Here is an 18,753-nt window from a genome sequence, read left to right as displayed (position 1 = left end):
CTTTTCCAGTGAATGGCATTTTTATACCTAGAATGATAAAAACAAAAAACATTAAATATAAAATTTTGACCTGTTTCCACACATGCTGTTAAAATTTGAGGACAGTTGAATGAGAATTGGTGAAGTTATTAGGTTGTGAAATTATATCAAATTTTTAAAACACCCTGTGTGTGTGTGTGTGTGTGTGTGTGTGTATAGATAGATAGATGTGTATATATTATATACATATTTTTTCAAAATGAGAAGATACACTTTGTATCTTCATACCACCATGTTATATTATTTTTATTTTATCGACACATCCACAAACAAAATGTACCCAAACAGCACCAGAGGGGGCGGGGAGCAGCACCGGGGGCGGAGCGGGGCCGGGGAGCAGCACCGAGGGGCGGAGCGGGGGCGGGGAGCAGCACCGAGGGGCGGAGCGGGGGCGGGGAGCAGCACCGGGGGGCGGGGATCAGCGGCCAGTCCACATTTCCTTTCCCCAAGGTGTCAGAAATTCAGGGCAAAAAAGAGGAAAAAGTTAACAGAATCGGGTTTGCAGTCCAGAGCGCTTTTGGAAACTCACGCCAGCTTCTTCTTTCCCTTTCAAACACCTAATGATCAGAAGTGAAAAGTTTGGCTCTGGTGTAATGTTCATGATTTTTCAAGGATAACCCGTCCTGCAGGGATCCGGTGCTGCGATGGCTGATAAAGAAACCGCCGCGGATGGGAGTGGAACAGGTAAGAACACGGGGAGACCTGCAGGAGGTCAGGAGGAGACATGGCGCCGTGTTGTTGTGGGATGCAGCTCCGAACCGAACCACTCGGGTTCGGATCCCTGTGCAGCTGCAGGGTTCTGTGCTGTGGGACGCGGTGTGTTTTTATCTCCAGCAGTTTGTGGGCTGTTCTGGAGTTACAGTGTGAATCTCAGCAGGCTCTGTTTTTTTCTACTGGAAAGGACACAGATGTTTAACAGGAGGGCGGAAATGAAGTTCTGCCCCCTTGCAGTGTGTTCTACACTTCCTTCTCTCTGTTCTGTGTTGAATAACTGCAGCTGTGTGGAGTTTCTGAAGCTTCTCTCTCTGTTATCCCACACTGACCTGGGAACATGGTATATGGGGCGAGCGAGGAGACTTGGACCAGTTAGTATGTGGAAGCCATGGCCTAAAGGCAGCTTTGGGACCAAAAGGTTGATGGTTCAATTCCCTGGAACAGCAGGAATGGCTGAAATGCCCTTGAGCAAAGCACTGAACCCCCAGCTGTTCCCCGGGCTGCTGTGTGTATGTTATATATCGCTCTGTCTAAGAGCATCTGCTAAATACTATTAATGTAACGTATTCCCAGAAATTAATTTCCACCAGTCAGGTTTTAGATGACATCAGAAGTTTGATGTTGCCCCTGAGACTAACTGACTTCCTTTGGAACCATGAAGTTGGACTCTGCAGTAAGGCCTGTATAGTTCAATATTTCTGTCGACCAAAACGTGTATTTTCTCCTCCACCTCCATTCTCTGGTGTATTGTACGCTGGTGAATTCGGGGTTTGTTAGGAATTAAAGTATGGAGCCTCGAGTTACCAGATATAGTATTATTTATTAAAGTTAGATTCTGGGGAGGGCGGCACGGTGGTGTAGTGGTTAGCGCTGTCGCCTCACAGCAAGAAGGTCCGGGTTCGAGCCCCGGGGCCGGCGAGGGCCTTTCTGTGCGGAGTTTGCATGTTCTCCCCGTGTCCGCGTGGGTTTCCTCCGGGTGCTCCGGTTTCCCCCACAGTCCAAAGACATGCAGGTTAGGTTAACTGGTGACTCTAAATTGAGCGTAGGTGTGAATGTGAGTGTGAATGGTTGTCTGTGTCTATGTGTCAGCCCTGTGATGACCTGGCGACTTGTCCAGGGTGAACCCCGCCTTTCGCCCGTAGTCAGCTGGGATAGGCTCCAGCTTGCCTGCGACCCTGTAGAAGGATAAAGCGGCTACAGATAATGAGATGAGATGAGATTCTGGGGAAAAAACATTTCAGGATCTTTTTTTCAAAATATCCAGATGGGGAGAGTTGGGACAGTTCATCATGTTACAGGGTTTTTTTTTTTCCTTGTGGTTCACAAATATAAAATTGTTTTAAAATTTTAGTTAATGTGGGCGTGTCCCTGCATGAGGATTAATCTTATTTCGTTCCTTCTTGAGAATGGAACTGTTTTGTCGAGTCAGATTTTGGGTAAACTGACATATATTTTTCTATCGCTGTACCAACATTGTGTGTTCATATAGTTCATATGGGACAAGTTTGGATAATAAATAATTAAACATGTAGGATTAAGCTAGGTCTTTTTTATTTTTGTTTCATGTCTCCTCACTATGTCCCAAGTCTTCCAGCATAATGTCCCCCTCGGTGTCCCATGTCTCCCTGCAAAAAAAAAAAAGGCAGAAAAAGTGAGCCATGAAGGCCAGTGCATGTGACGAGCTGAGAAACTCATGTTGTGGTGAGAGGGTATAAGAGGTAAATCCTCTCTAATTCAGTATGAATGTGACGCAAAGAATTTCACACAATTACAAAAGCTGAAAACATGTCCCAAGTCTCCCTGCTCTCCCCTACATACCATTTTTTATTAAAGTTAGTTTAGATTTGAAACAGTTAGTTTAATCTCTCTGGGTACTTGGCTTAGTGCAGGTTTTAAGGCTACGTTTACATTAGACCGTATCTCAGGGCTCGAAATTAACTTTTTTTCTTTGTGTCCCCCAGTGGTCCCGAATTCTGTGTTGTATTGTCCTGAATGGAAGCAATAGTGTCCCCATTTTTTTCCTCTCTGAAATAACCAGTGGTTAATATTATCATATGAAGTTACTATTATATTTGTAACTATGCGATTTTGAACCCTTTATATCATTTTTACAATAAGTCACAAAACACAAGTGACACATGTCCTATACATCTACTTCAAAATTACAGTTATTGCATTTTCAGTTTATTAAACTTTGGCGATCTCACTGTATGAATAAATACCCATTTATTTAAAGGGGCCAACTAGCTCATTCAGAAAATGTTTCAACTCACTACATCTGCAGTACACTTTAGTTGAAAATAAGACCCCTTTTATGTTCATTTCATCTACTTGTACCTTGAATATCTGTTGGCATTTATAAGCCCAACTTATCATTTTCACCATTACCATTATCCATTTTTATGTAATATACCTGTTGCCCCATTCAGAGATGTTTTGAAAGCCATCAGCCATACCATCAATAGATGAAACGCCCTTGAGCAAGGCACCTACCCCAACATTGCTACAGGGACTGTAACACTGTAAAAAAACGTAAAGTCACTTCGGATAAAAGTGTCATATCATATAAGTGCAAACAAAGCAATGTAATCCAAGTTTTTTTTTTTTTATTGTAACCTTTAGTCATAGAAATCATTTACATTATTTACAGTGCTTAATTTCATTTTCTTTGACCTAGATAAATTTCCCATTCATTTCTATGGAATTATTTGAAAAACTACACACATTTTCAAACATCCGCTGCTCTGGCATGCTTTCACCTAGAGACATGATTCAAACTTTAAAACGTAGAGAAACTTCTCCTCTGTGGATCTGGCATTCAACTTTTTGCTAGGTTCTATACTTTTGGATCAGTCCCAGCTCAAACACCATGTGGGTACCTGGAGAAATTCCGGCTTTATAATGGGTGTCTATTGCGTTACACACCAGTGCAGCTCGTTAAGTTAGAGTGTAGAGAGCTTGGAAAAATAGCTCAAACTTTCTCATTTAAACTGTGTTTTCAGCCCCAATTTTCACTCTACACACAGAATTTTCTCAAAAGTAGTAGCCACACTTGTCCTGATTCACAGAATGTGTCTACCTACACGATAGGACTTGCAGTTTTTGAATGAGAAGCCTGAAAGTGAGGAGAGGGCAGGCGCGCAGCCCCATAGACTGCCATTATAAACGTGGCTGCGCTTTGACTGTTAAATCAGAAAAGCCACTCGTTTTTAACTCGTTCTAGTGTCCTCAATTTTTACACTACAGACAAAAAAAGTACATCAGTGTGTTCAGGAGACCTTTGTGGCACTCAATGTGAAATAAGTTTGTGAATATCTCCTTCTGTTTTCGTGTAAACCCCGTTGTTTGGAGGGAGCGCTCTGACGGAAAGCTGCCCTTTTTGTGTGCCCCTCCCCCACCCGCACGCTGAGCAGAGAGAGACAAAAATACAGTCCAGCTCAGCTCCGGCAACTGTGACTGCTACGCGCACTGCATCACTCTCACGATTTCCCCCGGGGGAATTGTCGTCTCTAGATCTATTTTTTTCCATTGTCCCGGGATTGTCCCAGATATGATAATTTTGTGTCCCGATGACATTTTTTATGGTCCCCGGGACATCGGGACACCGTTAGTTTCGAGCGCTGCCGTATCTGTCTCGTTTTCTTCGCGGATGCACTGTCCGTTTACATTAAACCGCCTGGAAACGCCGGGAAACGGGAATCCGCCAGCGTCCACGTATTCAATCCAGATCGTGTCTGGTCCGGTGCTGTGTAAACATTGAGAATACGCGGATACGCTGTGCTGAGCTCTAGCTGGCGTCTCATTGGACAACATCACTGTGACATCCACCTTCCTGATTCGCTGGTGTTGGTCATGTGACGCGACTGCTGAAAAACGGCGCGGACTTCCGCCTTGTATCACCTTTCATTAAAGAGTATAAAAGTATGAAAATACTGCAAATACTGATGCAAATACTGCCCATTGTGTAGTTATGATTGTCTTTAGGCTTGCCATCCTTCCACTTGCGAGTGGTAAGTGATTTGCGCACAGCGGCTCAGTCCCGAATCACTGCTTGTGCACTTCACTCGCGCGCTCTGTGAGCTGCGCAGGGCCGGAGTGCGCACCCTCCAGAGGGCACTCGCTGTTCAGGGCGGAGTGATTTGGAGCGCAGGATGCCTGCGGAGCCGAGCGTATCCATGTATTGGTGTTGCTGTGTGCACGCAAATCGTGTATTGGCGTTGCTGTGTGCACACTAATCGTTTTAAAAACGTTAATCTGATGATCCGCTGATACGGTCTAATGTAAACATGGGCTAAGTCCGGTTTCTCTACAGGAAAGAGCTAAAGGGTGAAATATGGGGTTTACAGTTGCAAGGCTTGTAAAGCAGTTTTAGTGACGGGCGACTCAGGAGCTGTTCGATTCTTTTTAAAATACTTTTTTTTTCTTTTTAAAGTGAGTTCTGCAAATCGAGCCCTAATTAAGCACAAATTGAGGCAGTTTCTGCTTCCTTTCTTATTTTGCATGCTGTTATGTTTGGCCAAAAATAAATACAGTTATGCTACATTTAAGTGCTTTTTTTAGATGGTGCTATTTCCCATTAGCAGAGTCACAAAGGCAAAAAGAAAAAACAACAACCCACATTCACTACTGTAAAACTGTCCATAATTATTGGCTAATCATTGGTTTTGAGATGTTCCCCAATATGCATGGTGTGATATATCTAAGAGACAGCTAAAAAGGTTTTTATTTAGAAGCATCAAGGATTAAAGGTTAACTTGAAGGCCATCCATAGCTTCGCCTACTTGGGAAGTATTCAGTCCAACGATGCTACAATTGATAGAGGTTACTAGTAGAATCAGTAAAGCGAGTGTAGCATTCAGGTGACTTCGACAATGTGTCTTTGATGAGAGAGGACTGAACTTGTCTATCAAGTTGAAGGTTTATAATGCAGTTGTTCTCGGCTCCCTACTCTATGTATGTGAAATGTGGACCAACTCCTGCAGCCACGTCAAGGATCTGGAACACTTTCACCAACACAAGTTACGTTTATTCTTGGGCATCCGCTGGCAAGATCACATTCCTGATGTAGACGTCCTAACTCCTGCAAATTCTACCAGTATCTAGTCAAAGATTATAAAGTCTCAACTTCGCTGGTCAGGTCAGTCCGCATGCCCAACTATCAGCTACCCAAGTGTTTTTTTTCCATTCCAAAATTAGTAATGGCAGACGTATTCAAGGTGGACAGAGAAAGCGCTACAAGGACAATCTCAAGCACCATCCAAAGCTTTGCAAGCTCGACCACCAAACATGGGAAGAAATGGCTACCAACTGTGCGCTGTGGCGCAATGCAGTAAACTCAGGTATCACAGTTTTTGAGGTGGAACGCAGGGAAGCATCACATGCAAAGAGGACTGCTCACCACGACCAGCAGCACCAGTGTGAACTACAACCCTCACCGGATATCTCTTTAGACGTCTGTGGCTGTGTATGTTTTGCAAAGATTGGGTTGATCAGCCATAAACGTTCTCACAGATGCTAATACAGATTGCTATAGCTGACTTGCAACCATGTGATCAACATGTTCTATGTAATGAGCGTCCGCCATAATGGTGGCGATACAAAGCAACTCGGACGGCAGCTGCTGAAAGCGTGTCTGTAAACGTCACATCCATAACGGAATTTCGTCACATCCATAACGCTGACTTTTCCTTCTGAAACTCTGCATGAAATACAAAATATTTTAAACAAAGATTTTTTAATATTCACCTTGGACCCCTCTATCAAATGGATATCTCCATTTCGACATTAGGTTTACAATTTCACAGAGTTTGATAAAAATGTACAGTCACCCAAGAAAAGTGATACTTTTTCTGTCACATCCATAACGCATCTTTTATTGGCGTTTTCTGGCATGCCCTAGATGTACTATGGGAATTGTTCTTGTTCTATCACTTCTCCAGTATGGTACAGCCTTAAAATAGGCAACACCTGTTTAAATACTGGGAGACAATAAAACATGCACTGGGTCATTTGTTGCCATTTTGAGTTCAAGTGTCACGTCCATAACGCTGGAATTGCCCTAAACAAAGCTGAATTTTCTCAGTATTACCACGATTTGAACGGTCGAGCGAAGATTTGATCCAAAGAGAAGACAGATATGTGTGGTTTTGACCCATATTATTTTAAAAAGTCAGACTTTTCTGAAGATAAGACACTTCTACTGACCATCGAGTACCCAGATATTGCGTTCTATCTGGTTTGGCTGCCAAAGAGTCAAGTCCGACCTTGGATGAAACATAGCCCATTTTCTGAGTGGGTGCCCAGTCTGGATTGTTTCTATCGTACAATTTTGCTGGTGCTCCGAGAACCAAAATGGGAATACACATGTTAAAATTATAACGACCGAGTGAACCATGACGAGAGAACGCTCATTTTATAGCAAAATTCTAGCAACACGACATAAAACTCTTCCATGATATTATTGAGAGAGCTTTTGAATCTCACTTGAGATGAAATGATCACTGCAAACACTGTTTTGGTTTTAGTCTCTGTTAGATCAGCCCTGCCGATGTTGTTCATCTGTGCTTGTCTCCTCTCCGGAGTTTCCTTGCCCTCTTTCTGAATCACGGACAGAATTCTAAAATATCGGAACGTGCTATGGTCATGAGTACTGTTGTGACCGCAACCATATACAGCTCAAAGATATGGCATAGCTAAAAGAACACTTAAAGCAGTGGGAAAACAGAGTTGTGCATGTATGACTGTGTTTTGTATGGAATGTCGCTTGACCCCGCATTTATATATCCACCTACATGGCTGACATCCGGGTTTTTTATTTTGCTTTGATGCCACTTGCAAGTCAAGTATGCTGGAATTGTCATCACAGAGCCGATGAACAACAACAAATCTGAAGTCAGAAATTCAGAACATTTTCTCACATTTTATAATTAGCTTTTGAAGGGTTGTTTAAGTGCAACTTTTAGGTCGAAATCTTGCCTTTGAATAAGAACAACAACTTTATTCATCACACGTACACTTAAGCACAGTGAAATTCCTTTCTGCATTTAACCCATCTGAAGCAGTGAACACACACACCCAGAGCAGTGGGTAGCCATACTACAGCACCCAGGGAGCAGTTAGGGGTTAGGCACCTTGCTCAAGGGCATTTCAGTCCAAGGCTGCCCCGTATTAGCCTAAATGCATGTCTTTGGACTGTGGAGGAAACCCATGCGGACACGGGGAGAACATGCAAACTCCACACAGAAAGGCCCTCGCCAGCCGCTGGGCTCGAACCCAGAACCTTCTTGCTGTGAGGCAACAGTGCTATCCACTACACCACCGTGCTGCCTCTTTACAATTTTGTATTTTTATACATTTTACACAAGATAGCATAAGAAGCAATGAAACTCGATTTTAAGCTGTAAATATAGATTGCTATCTCAGGACTAAAACAACATGGTGGTGTTAAAGGAGAACTGAAGTAATTTTTAAACTTGCTTTATTTCTTAATTAACGTGTTATTCAATTACGTTTTGGGTTTTAGTAACTTTATATCGTGACTTGTATTGGCAACTAATTGCAATTAAATATTATACTTATTGGCCTATTTGTTTTTTATCTGTGTTGAATTTAGTTCGTTTGGTCCACGGCAGGCGTCGCTTATCCGCGCGATCTTCACGAGACTTGTGTGAGACTTTGAAACGTGAAGTATCAGCCAGGTGTCAGTGCTGCCATTTTGAAAACTGTTTTCCAAACGAAATATTGCACAAAAACGAGTTTAAATGACGATTACTGCCTACTTTTTTCAAACTTTCCTGATTGCTATCAAAACAAACAAAACTTCCGGCTTGATTATGTCAGCATTCGAAAGAGGGCTCGCGGGGCTTTTGACAACGTTGGCGGATGTTGGTCACTTTGATTTCCGCTGTACGTTTTACTTCCGTCCTACGATGTCTCGCACAGGTCTCAGCTAATCTCGTTTACGGCTGTTGCTTTGACATATGGACTGATATATTCATCTCATCTCATTATCTGTAGCCGCTTTATCCTGTTCTACAGGGTCGCAGGCAAGCTGGAGCCTATCCCAGCTGACTAAGGGCGAAAGGCGGGGTTCACCCTGGACAAGTTGCCGGGTCACTGATGTACTACAGAGCATATTTCAAACACTCATAACTTGCTATAGCAGCGACAAATTGGCTAACAAAATGCATTCCTATATTTAATAAAATGAGATAAATAGAATTTGATGATAAAAAATTTGCCTTCAGTTCCCCTTTAAAGTGTGTAACAGGCCTGGTTTGAAGGTTAACTCTTTTACCCCTTTTCCACCAAATCAGTTCCAGGGCTGGTTCGGTGCTGGTGCTGGTTCACAACTCGTTCAACTTGCGAGCCAGCTGAGAACCAGTTTGCTTTTCCATAGCTCGCGGTGCTAAGGGGAGCCACGTCATTACGTTGCTGTATACGTCAGTTACGTCGCTGTATGCGTCAGTTATGGCGCTACGTTTACATAAACCTTGGCGCGAATATCAAAGCAAAAACAACACGGAAGAAGCAGCAGCAACAACAACAATAATAATGGATGACTTCTCGTTTGTACAGCTGCTGCTTCTCGCTGCTTAAAAATGGTGATCTTTCGTGGTCTTGTTATTGTTGTTGGTCTTAACAACTCTGCCCCCTCCGCTGACGTAAGCGGTTCTTTCCTCTGGCCCAGCAGAGAGTTGGTGCTAGCCTGGAACCGGTTTTTCTATGGGCTGAGATTTGTGCCAGCAGAATCAGGATTTGAATCCTTTACATTTGAATTTGAATAGCTGAACTTGAATGGTTGCATTGACAAACTGAATTTGCATCACACAATTTGACATTCTATTTCGCTATTTGAATGTGTGCATTTACAATCTGAATCTGATTATTTGAATTTGAAATTTTTCGTTTTTAATCTCTAAATATTCAGATTCACTTCTCATAATTCAAATTCAGTTCTTCAAATTCAGTTTCAAGTTTCTGTGACAAACATCCGGGTATGAAGGAAGAGCAATCGAGCGCAGACACGCAGGATTCTTCTTTGGCCAATCAGCGGTCGCGTTGTTGACCACAGTAGTAGCCGGCCAAGAAACGTGAAGAAGAGGTGGTGAACAACATGCGAGCGGCGTGCAGCGATGGCATCGGATGAGCGACATACGAATGAGGTATTGGAAACTTAACAAAGAAGAATTCTGCATGTCTGTGCTCGATTGCTCTTCCTTCATACCCGGATGTTTGTCACAGAAACTTGAAACTGAATTTGAAGAACTGAATTTGAGTTATGAGAACTGAATCTGAATATTTAAAGATTGAAAACCAATTAATTTCAAATTCAAATGATCAGATTCAGATTGTAAATACAAGCATTCAAATAGCGAAATTCCATTTCAAATTGTGTGATGCAAATTCAGTTTGTCAATGCAACCATTCAAGTTCAGCTATTCAAATTCAAATGTAAAGGATTCAAATCCTAATTCTGCTGGCACAAATCTCAGCCCATATTTTTCTGGCCCCAGAGCCAGTTCTTTGTCAGTGGAAACAGAAAACCCGGTTCCAAACTAAGCACTGGCCCCGAACCAGCCCTGGAACTGCTTTGGTGGAAAAGGGGCATTTGTGGACTGAAGCTCTGGAGGTGAATCAAACGGTTCGGACTCTTAGTTCGATTCTTTGATTCGGATTTGTTTGAAAGAATCGACTCTGTGAAGTGATTCGTGACGGCCGTCCCTGAGCGGCGCAGCGCCGTGTCACGTGGTGCAGTGCTGGCGCGCGCTGAGTCAGTGCAGTAAAAGGTGAGCGCGCGCGCGGCGTCTCCTCCTCATCCTCCACCGCTGGAGCGCACAGAGGTAAGAGCGCTCGCGCCCCGGCAGCTGTTTGATGCATGTGATGTCACCGCTTTAATCCGCGCAGCTTTTACATCTGTGCCGCGCGCGCCGCCTTTATTAATCTGCCTTCCGGTTTAGATTAGAAATCATCTGCAGCTTCGGAAGGATTTTTTATTTATTTATTTAACTGTCATTGACGGTCCTTCAGGATTCCGAGGCCGAATCCCAACTGTGTGCTGAGACTCGGATCGGTGGCTCACTGCAGCATGAGGGCTGAAGCGCTTCTGCTCCCTGTGCAGGCTCTGTAAAGAGCAAACTGGGATGCAGCCAACATGGTGTCATCTGGTGGAATGCGGGAGGGGCGCGGGATCATGCGCTGAACATGCTGGAGTCAGCATGAGGATGGAGAGTGTGTGTGTGTGTGTGATCATCGATCTGCATCAGGAACCGATTTTAACAGCTCTGCACCTTGAGGCAACCTTGATGACTTTGCATGTTCTTCAGATAACTGCGCATCGACATGTCAGTTCAGCTCTCAGTACTGAAATACTCAGTATTTCAGCACGCGCTCACTAATTGTGACTTTTTGCGTGTGCATTAATGCGTCAGCCTCGACTGTTCGTCACCACCTTCATCTCCGAATCACCTTCGCACCGAGCCAGTCATGCTCATTTAACCTTGACTGCTCAGACTGAATCCCAAATGTCTTCCTGTAGTGCAGCGTTTCTCAGTCCTGCCCCCAGAACACAGACCCTGGGTGACTGTAGAAGCCATTCTGACTCCCTCTGTGCAATTATGCAGTACAGTGATACAGGGAGCAGGAGTCATTTGGGATCCGGCCTAAATAAAGACGCCAACAGCAGAAAAACAGCCCTGTTTCCCACGGTGCCACTTTTGGCCGCTGGGCATAAAAGCCCCCTTTGTTCCAGGGGAGAAGGATGGCCCCTGAGGGGGTGCATATCCCCACCGAGTGAGCAGTACAGCCAGTTTTGTTATGTTCGGCAGGTCAGAAATGTGTTTCACATGCAGAAGGAACATCACTAACCATGTTTCAGGAAAGTCAGAGGGCTTTTTTATTTAAGATTTTTTTGGGGGGGCTTTTTTCACCTTTATTGGATAGGACAACGTAGAGACAGGAAATGAGCAGGAGAGAGACAGGGAGGGATCGGGAAACAACCTCAGGTCAGAATTGAACCTGAGTCCCCGGATTTACCTTATCCACCTGAGCCACGATGCCCCCAGCGGCCTTTATTGATAGATAAATAACCTACTCCTCTCTCACTTTCTCACTCAGATATCTAATGAGATGCGCTGGAAGCTGCCCAAAGGTTGGACTCACCCTTTTGGAAAAGGATTAAAATTTTGGGAAAATGTGGTTCAAGTGCAGTGAAGTAATCTTAAAAGCAGGCCTGGAATCAGTGAATTATACAGGAATGCAGCATAAAGACTTTGTAATAATAACAATGTCTGCAAAAAGTCATTTTAAACTTTTTACAGTTAATGTGTGCACAATATTGTCATTGCAGTGAAATTATTATTTTTTTTTGAAAAGCTAAGTTAGTGTATGTTGCTGATTTCACTGGAGCGCTCTGGTGAGGCTTTATGGACGTGACTGCATTTACTATGTTGTTAATCAGGTGAGGAGAGACATCACCACAGTGGGAAAACTTTTAATTTCCCTCTATACATAATATAATGGATTTTTTTATTATTACAGTATATAAATCATGTGATGCTCAGTAAGTTACTTTCTAACATTCACTAGGTAGCAGGTTCAGTACTCGTTAGGGACGTGAACAGCTGTTCATTACTTCACAGTGAAATGCAACGTAGTCACAATGAATCTCCGATTCCTTCTTGCATTATTTTAAGCTTTGAAAAAACAGTTGTGGTGCAAAATAACAAATTGTTAACTTTGGGGGGGGAATTTATATAATATATAAAATTTTAACCTCTTCAGACACAAGGAAAAATGCTGTGGAACTTCCTGTGTACAATTGTACACTTTATGTACAAAGGGGATAAATAAATGTTATTTAGCAGCTTAAGGTCGGTCCATATGGTGAAATACCGTGACCGAGGTCTTGAAAGTACTGAGTGAGGCCCTCTGGGCCAAGGTCAGTAGTATTCAAGGCCGAGGTCACGGTATTTCACCATACAGACCGACCTTAAGCTGCTAAATAATATATTTATTTTTTTCTTTACCAAATTCTAACAGAAAATGAGAGCGCCCGAAAGGGAAAACTGAGCCAAGCCGCCATTTTGAATCCTCATTCACGACTGTAATGCAAATGGCTTCCTCCTCGGTATACAAGTGCACTTCCATGGCAGGAAAAAAACTACATTTTGCCGCCTATGTACCGTAGTCCCCTATTTATACAAATAGGACTCATTCAGGATTCAGCCGTGTTTTTGCTCGGCGTTGGCAGGTTAGAGGTTTTTAGCTTTCTCCTGAAATGTTTTAGTTTTTATTTCTTCCTCAGGGGAGTAAAACTCGCTTTTGCTGTGAAGACTGTCGTTATCGCTATCCATGCTGTAAAATTAATGCTATTCTCCTGAGAAATGCTGGCAAAAATTTAAAAGATTTTTGATAATCTTATAAATAAATCTTATAAAAAAAAGATAAATGTTGACAAAAAATGCTACCATGTTTGTTGTTGTGAACAAGCGAGTCACCAGAGGTCCATAACCAGGCTCCGTATCATAGGATACGGACCCACTCGCCAGCCAGTCAGAGCGCGAAAAAAGTAATTCACAGTTATTCCCTGAAGTCGAGTCGTACATGAGCTGATGGGTGACGAGGCGCGTAGCACCGAGTTGTCTGTAATCCATGTACGATGAGATTGAGTGGAATAACTGTTTTATTCTATCCACATTCACTGGATTTTGAGAAACTGAGCATTTTTATTTTTTGCAAATTTGATAAATAAAACTTTATAGAAAACGTCCGACAAAATCATTTCTGCTTAGAATGTAAACAAACCGGCAAAATGACAGGAGCAATTTGTGAAAAATGCGATAATAATAATTGTTGAAAAATTAAAAGATACTTTTTATTCCATATATTGTTGCTTTTTTGGGGGGGGGGGGGGTTGTTGTTCTGTAGGGTCTTTTTGGCGGTTAGCAAACCAACTGAAAGGTGCATTACTGCCACCTACTGGCCACCTACTGGAACAGGCGATATTGGGAAGAAAAAAACCCTATATTCTTTTCGCTATTTGTTTCTTTTAAATACTTGAACAATTTTTTGTGGTTTTGTTTTCGAGTAGAGTTTTTCATTTCGTCCTCGGTTGGTTCAGCAACACGCTCCGCCATTTTGTTTTTCTCTACTCACGGTATGTGAACTGATAGCTGGGGATATATAAAAAACTGCGTGAGGAGCGGCACGGTGGTGTAGTGGTTAGCGCTGTCGCCTCACAGCAAGAAGGTCCGGGTTCGAGCCCCGTGGCTGGCAAGGGCCTTTCTGTGTGGAGTTTGCATGTTCTCCCCGTGTCCGCGTGGGTTTCCTCCGGGTGCTCCGGTTTCCCCCACAGTCCAAAGACATGCAGGTTAGGTTAACTGGTGACTCTAAATTGAGCGTAGGTGTGAATGTGAGTGTGAATGGTTGTCTGTGTCTATGTGTCAGCCCTGTGATGACCTGGCGACTTGTCCAGGGTGTACCCCGCCTTTCGTCCGTAGTCAGCTGGGATAGGATCCAGCTCGCCTGCGACCCTGTAGAACAGGATAAAGCGGCTACAGATAATGAGATGAGAAAACTGCATGAGGTCTTTACGGGAAAATATCAGGCTGAGGTCTTGACAGTACGAACAAAAAGACCTCGGTCTGATATTTTCCCATAAAGACGGAGTAAGTGAGGTTAATAAGGAGTTTATTATATGGCTTTTTTTAATTTCTAAGATTAAAATAGATGGTCATTATAATGAGGCGTGATGCTGCTTTCAGTCACGTCATATTTGTAACATAGTTGAGTCGCGCATGCAGAATAAATGGCTAGCGATTTCAAAACTGAATTTCTGTTAGCGGTTTCTGAACGTTCTTCGTAGCTCGTTTCTTGAATAACTTGGTGACTCTCATTTGTCTTTCAGCCATTTTTGAATCCATTTTCATTTCCAGTTAATCATTTTTTGTCTTTTGCGCAACATTGAAAGCCAGCGCCTTGGAAAGAAAGCCCGTAATCACCCACAGGCATTATGGGAAAATCCTGTCCACCAAGGAACCAATCAGAGCGCACGATTGTACCAGAAATAACTCGTGCCATATAATTAATTTTATATATTTCAATAAGGCTTGATACTGTTCACTAGAATTCAGTGGCAAGTTGATGGATATAGTGTGGCATCAAAATGTCGAAGTCGACTCGGTGTTTGTATCGAGTACATTGTTGTTTCATTGTAAAAGACCAGAGCCAATCAGCTTGCAGTATGCAATTGTGTTCTTCTCTCAGTTAATACATGCAACGACTTTGCAACTTTTTTCAAAGGAAAGATTGATAAAATTCGTATGAATATAGCCACACAGGTGCAAACACTTCAAAATCTGGAACCATTGGATAATGAGAGAGGGGGTCGTAATACAATGTCAACATTTAGTTTAATTGATGTTGAGACTCTGAGAAAAACAGTACAAAGTCTCAGCTCCTCCACATCTGAACTGGACATTTTACCTACAGTCTTTTTCAAATCTGTTCTTCACCTAATATCAGACGAGGTACTTCAGATTATCAACACCTCCTTACGAACTGGCATGTTTCCCTCATCTCTGAAAAAAGCGGTTGTAAAACCCCTACTGAAAAAGAATAACCTGGATGTCTCAGTACTCAACAACTACAGGCCCATATCCAATTTGCCATTCGTTGGTAAAATAATTGAAAAAAATTTTTTAATCAATTAACTGCCTTCCTGACATTAAACGGATGTTTTGATAAGTTTCAGTCAGGTTTTCGTGCCAATCATAGCACTGAAACAGCTCTTACTAAAGTCATGAATGACCTACGTCTTAATTCTGATGCTGGTAAAACATCAGTCTTGGTGCTTTTAGACTTAAGTGCTGCATTTGACACGGTAGATCATTCCATACTGTTACATCAACTGGAGCATTGGGTTGGATTTACTGGTATAGTAATCAACTGGTTAAAATCTTACCTACAACAAAGATTTTTTTATGTGGCCATTGGAGGCCACAGTTCATCACCCGTGTCCTTGAACTGTGGGGTTCCCCAGGGCTCAATCCTGGGACCATTACTATTCAACCTTTTATATGCTCCCACTTGGACAAATTATTAAGAATAACTCAATAAACTTCCATAGCTATGCAGATGACACTCAGCTTTACTTAGCTATGTCACCTAATGACTATGCCCCTTTGAGTCTCTTCATAGATGCATTGACCAAATTAACAAATGGATGTCTCACAATTTTCTTCAGCTGAACGCAGATAAAACTGAAGCAATTATATTTGGCAAAAAGGAGGAAAGGCTTAGGATTGCCACTGTTCTTGAAACTAAGGGGCTTAAAGCAAAGGATACTGTCAAAAACCTTGGTGTCCTTATTGACAGCGAACTTAACTTCAACAGTCATATGAAAGTGGTAAAAAAGTCTGCATTCTATCACCTAAAAAACATTTCTAAACTCAGGGGTCTCATGTCAAAACATGATCTAGAAAAACGTATTCATGCTTTCATCTCCAGTAGGGTTGATTACTGCAATAGCCTTTTCACAGGTCTTCCAAAAAAGACCATCAAAGAGCTTCAACTAATCCAAAATGCAGCAGCAAGGGTTCTTACAAGAACAAAAAGGGTCGTCCATATCACTCCAATCCTAAGGTCTCTGCACTGGCTCCCAGTGAGCTATAGAATTGACTTTAAAGCACTACTTCTTCTATTTAAAACATTAAATGGGATGGGACCCAGCTACCTACTGGATATGTTTCAATTATATGCACCAACTAGGTCTCTAAGATCACAGGAGAAAAACTTGCTAGTAATACCAGCTGTCAAAACGAAGTGTGGTGAAGCAGCCTTTAGTTGCTATGCTGCTAAGCTTTGGAACCAACTTCCAGATGAGATCAAAAATGCTCCTACTGTTGTTAGTTTTAAATCCAGGCTCAAGACAAAGCTGTTTTCAGATGCTTTCACTTGATTAATTTTTACCTAAGTAATTAATTTCCTTTAACATTAATTTCTTTTAATTTTGATTTTAATGATTTTACTTTCTTTATTTTAATTTCTTTTTAATCTTGGATTTTAATGATTTTACTTTTACTTTAATTCTTTGTTACTGTGATCCTCAGATTTTGTCTGCGGGACGATTTTATTTGGTGATCCTCGTAGATTGTGTCTGCGGGACGATTTTTGGTGATCCTCGTAGATTTTGTCTGCAGGACGATTTTTGGTGATCCTCGTAGATTTTGTCTGTGGGACGATTTTATTTGGTGATCCTCGTAGATTGTGTCTGCGGGACGATTTTATTTGGTGATCCTCGTAGATTTTGTCTGCGGGACGATTTTATTTGGTGATCCTCGTAGATTTTGTCTGTGGGACGATTTTATTTGGTGATCCTCGTAGATTGTGTCTGCGGGACGATTTTATTCGGTGATCCTCGTAGATTTTGTCTGCGGGACGATTTTATTTGGTGATCCTCGTAGATTTTGTCTGCGGGACGATTTTATTTGGTGATCCTCGTAGATTGTGTCTGCGGGACGATTTTTGGTGATACTCGTGGAAGAGCCACGGGAAGAGCGCACTTTATGAGTTAAACCCATAATAATAATTAATCTCGAGGCTGATTAACTTTATTTCATTTTATTATTTTATTTCTACCATTGTTTAATTCTTATTATTTTTCTTCCCCAATTATTTTATGTAATTTTATTTTCTATTGTTTACTGTTCTGCTTTTACTTCTGTAAAGCACATTGAACTGCCACTGTGTATGAAATGCACTATAGAAATAAACTTGCCTTGCCTTTTTTTATGCCTGTTTAAAGGGGAGAAGGTGTGTTTCTGATTTGCATCTTCATAGAATTTGGATTTGCTGATGATGGTAAAGCTTTAGGAGATGTTTATTGTTGCGGTGTCTAAAATAACAGTTTGTTTGTAGAAATGCTTGCAGTTAGCTAGCAGTTATTAATGTGTGTGTGTGTGTGTGTGTGTGTGTGTGTGTGTGTGTGAGAGACTTGATCTGAAGCTTCATGTTCAGTCCAAAACTAAGCATGCTGTAGTGTTTTGTGAGTTGAGTTGAGCCCGCACCTGTTTTTGTTACATTTTCAACTCTTTAAAACACACCAAAGGCACCTCGCGGTCTGGACAGTGGCTGTGTAATGAGTGCTGAGTCAGCGAGTGAGTGGGTCGTCACTGCAGCACTGCACCTCTCATACATGGGCATGCATAGAACACACACACGCACACACAGGGGCATGCATAGAACACACACACACACACACACACACACACACACAGAGAGACAGGGGCATGCATAGAACACAGACAGGGGCATGCATGGAACACACACACACACACATGGTCAGTTTATTAGTAGAAGGTTGTAGATAGAAAGGGGATGACCACTCCCCATAGACCAATACCAAACCCATATGTGAATGAGATTTAGGCCACTTTCTCAGTGGTAGGGTGTGGCCATGCTCACACACTCAGCAGTGCAACGTGCCGGCGATCATGCTGTCAGGGTGTGGCTGTGTGGAACCTCCTCCTCCTGTCTTGTGGTGGTCCTGATTCCCTGCAGCTCCTCAGCAAAAAGAACACAAACCCCATTACATGTTCATGCAAGATCTGGAAATGAGCTGTAATAACTTCATCCACTGTGAATCCATCACTTTTCTGACTAATGCATAATATTTAAGTGGCGCGGAGACCTCCAGGACCTGGCAGATTGATTCCTGCTCGCTGTGTCGCGTAATGCATTTTAATGACAGAAAGGTAAATCATGTCTTATGACTGTGTCCATGCAGGGACTCGCACATAGTGAGTGACCTGCGTTTTTCCCACACGTGAGGTCAGGTTTCAGTCGTCCTTTAGAGTAAATAAGACCGATGAGAACTAACACACTTTTTATTTTCTGCACTGTTCCTCTATGTTCAGTTGGATTTCTTTAATTAGTAAATATTAGAAATTGTGGTGTTCTTGATTTTCAGAATCTGCTCTTCAGGACCGAGGACTTTGCACT

General features: G+C 42.4%; 1 protein-coding gene across 3 annotated transcripts in view; it reads left to right on the top strand.

The window, feature by feature from the left end:
* The first annotated feature begins 460 nt into the window (after positions 1 to 460).
* Positions 461 to 18,753, top strand: part of hspa12a (heat shock protein 12A) — a 146,002-nt gene continuing 127,709 nt past the window's right edge. For 2 of the 3 annotated variants that reach the window (XM_060934795.1, XM_060934793.1), the window contains exon 1: positions 461 to 723. In XM_060934795.1, the coding sequence (XP_060790778.1) occupies positions 684 to 723 (40 nt within the window). In that variant the 5' untranslated portion in view covers positions 461 to 683. Of the gene's footprint in view, positions 724 to 10,537; positions 10,596 to 18,753 lie in introns of those variants that run through there. The other variant, XM_060934794.1, reaches the window with a different exon arrangement.

Source organism: Neoarius graeffei, chromosome 11 (assembly GCF_027579695.1).
Source record: "Neoarius graeffei isolate fNeoGra1 chromosome 11, fNeoGra1.pri, whole genome shotgun sequence".
Taxonomy (NCBI): domain Eukaryota; kingdom Metazoa; phylum Chordata; class Actinopteri; order Siluriformes; family Ariidae; genus Neoarius; species Neoarius graeffei.
Note: the sequence above shows the minus strand (reverse complement) of the source record. Positions and strands in the feature narration are given on the sequence as shown.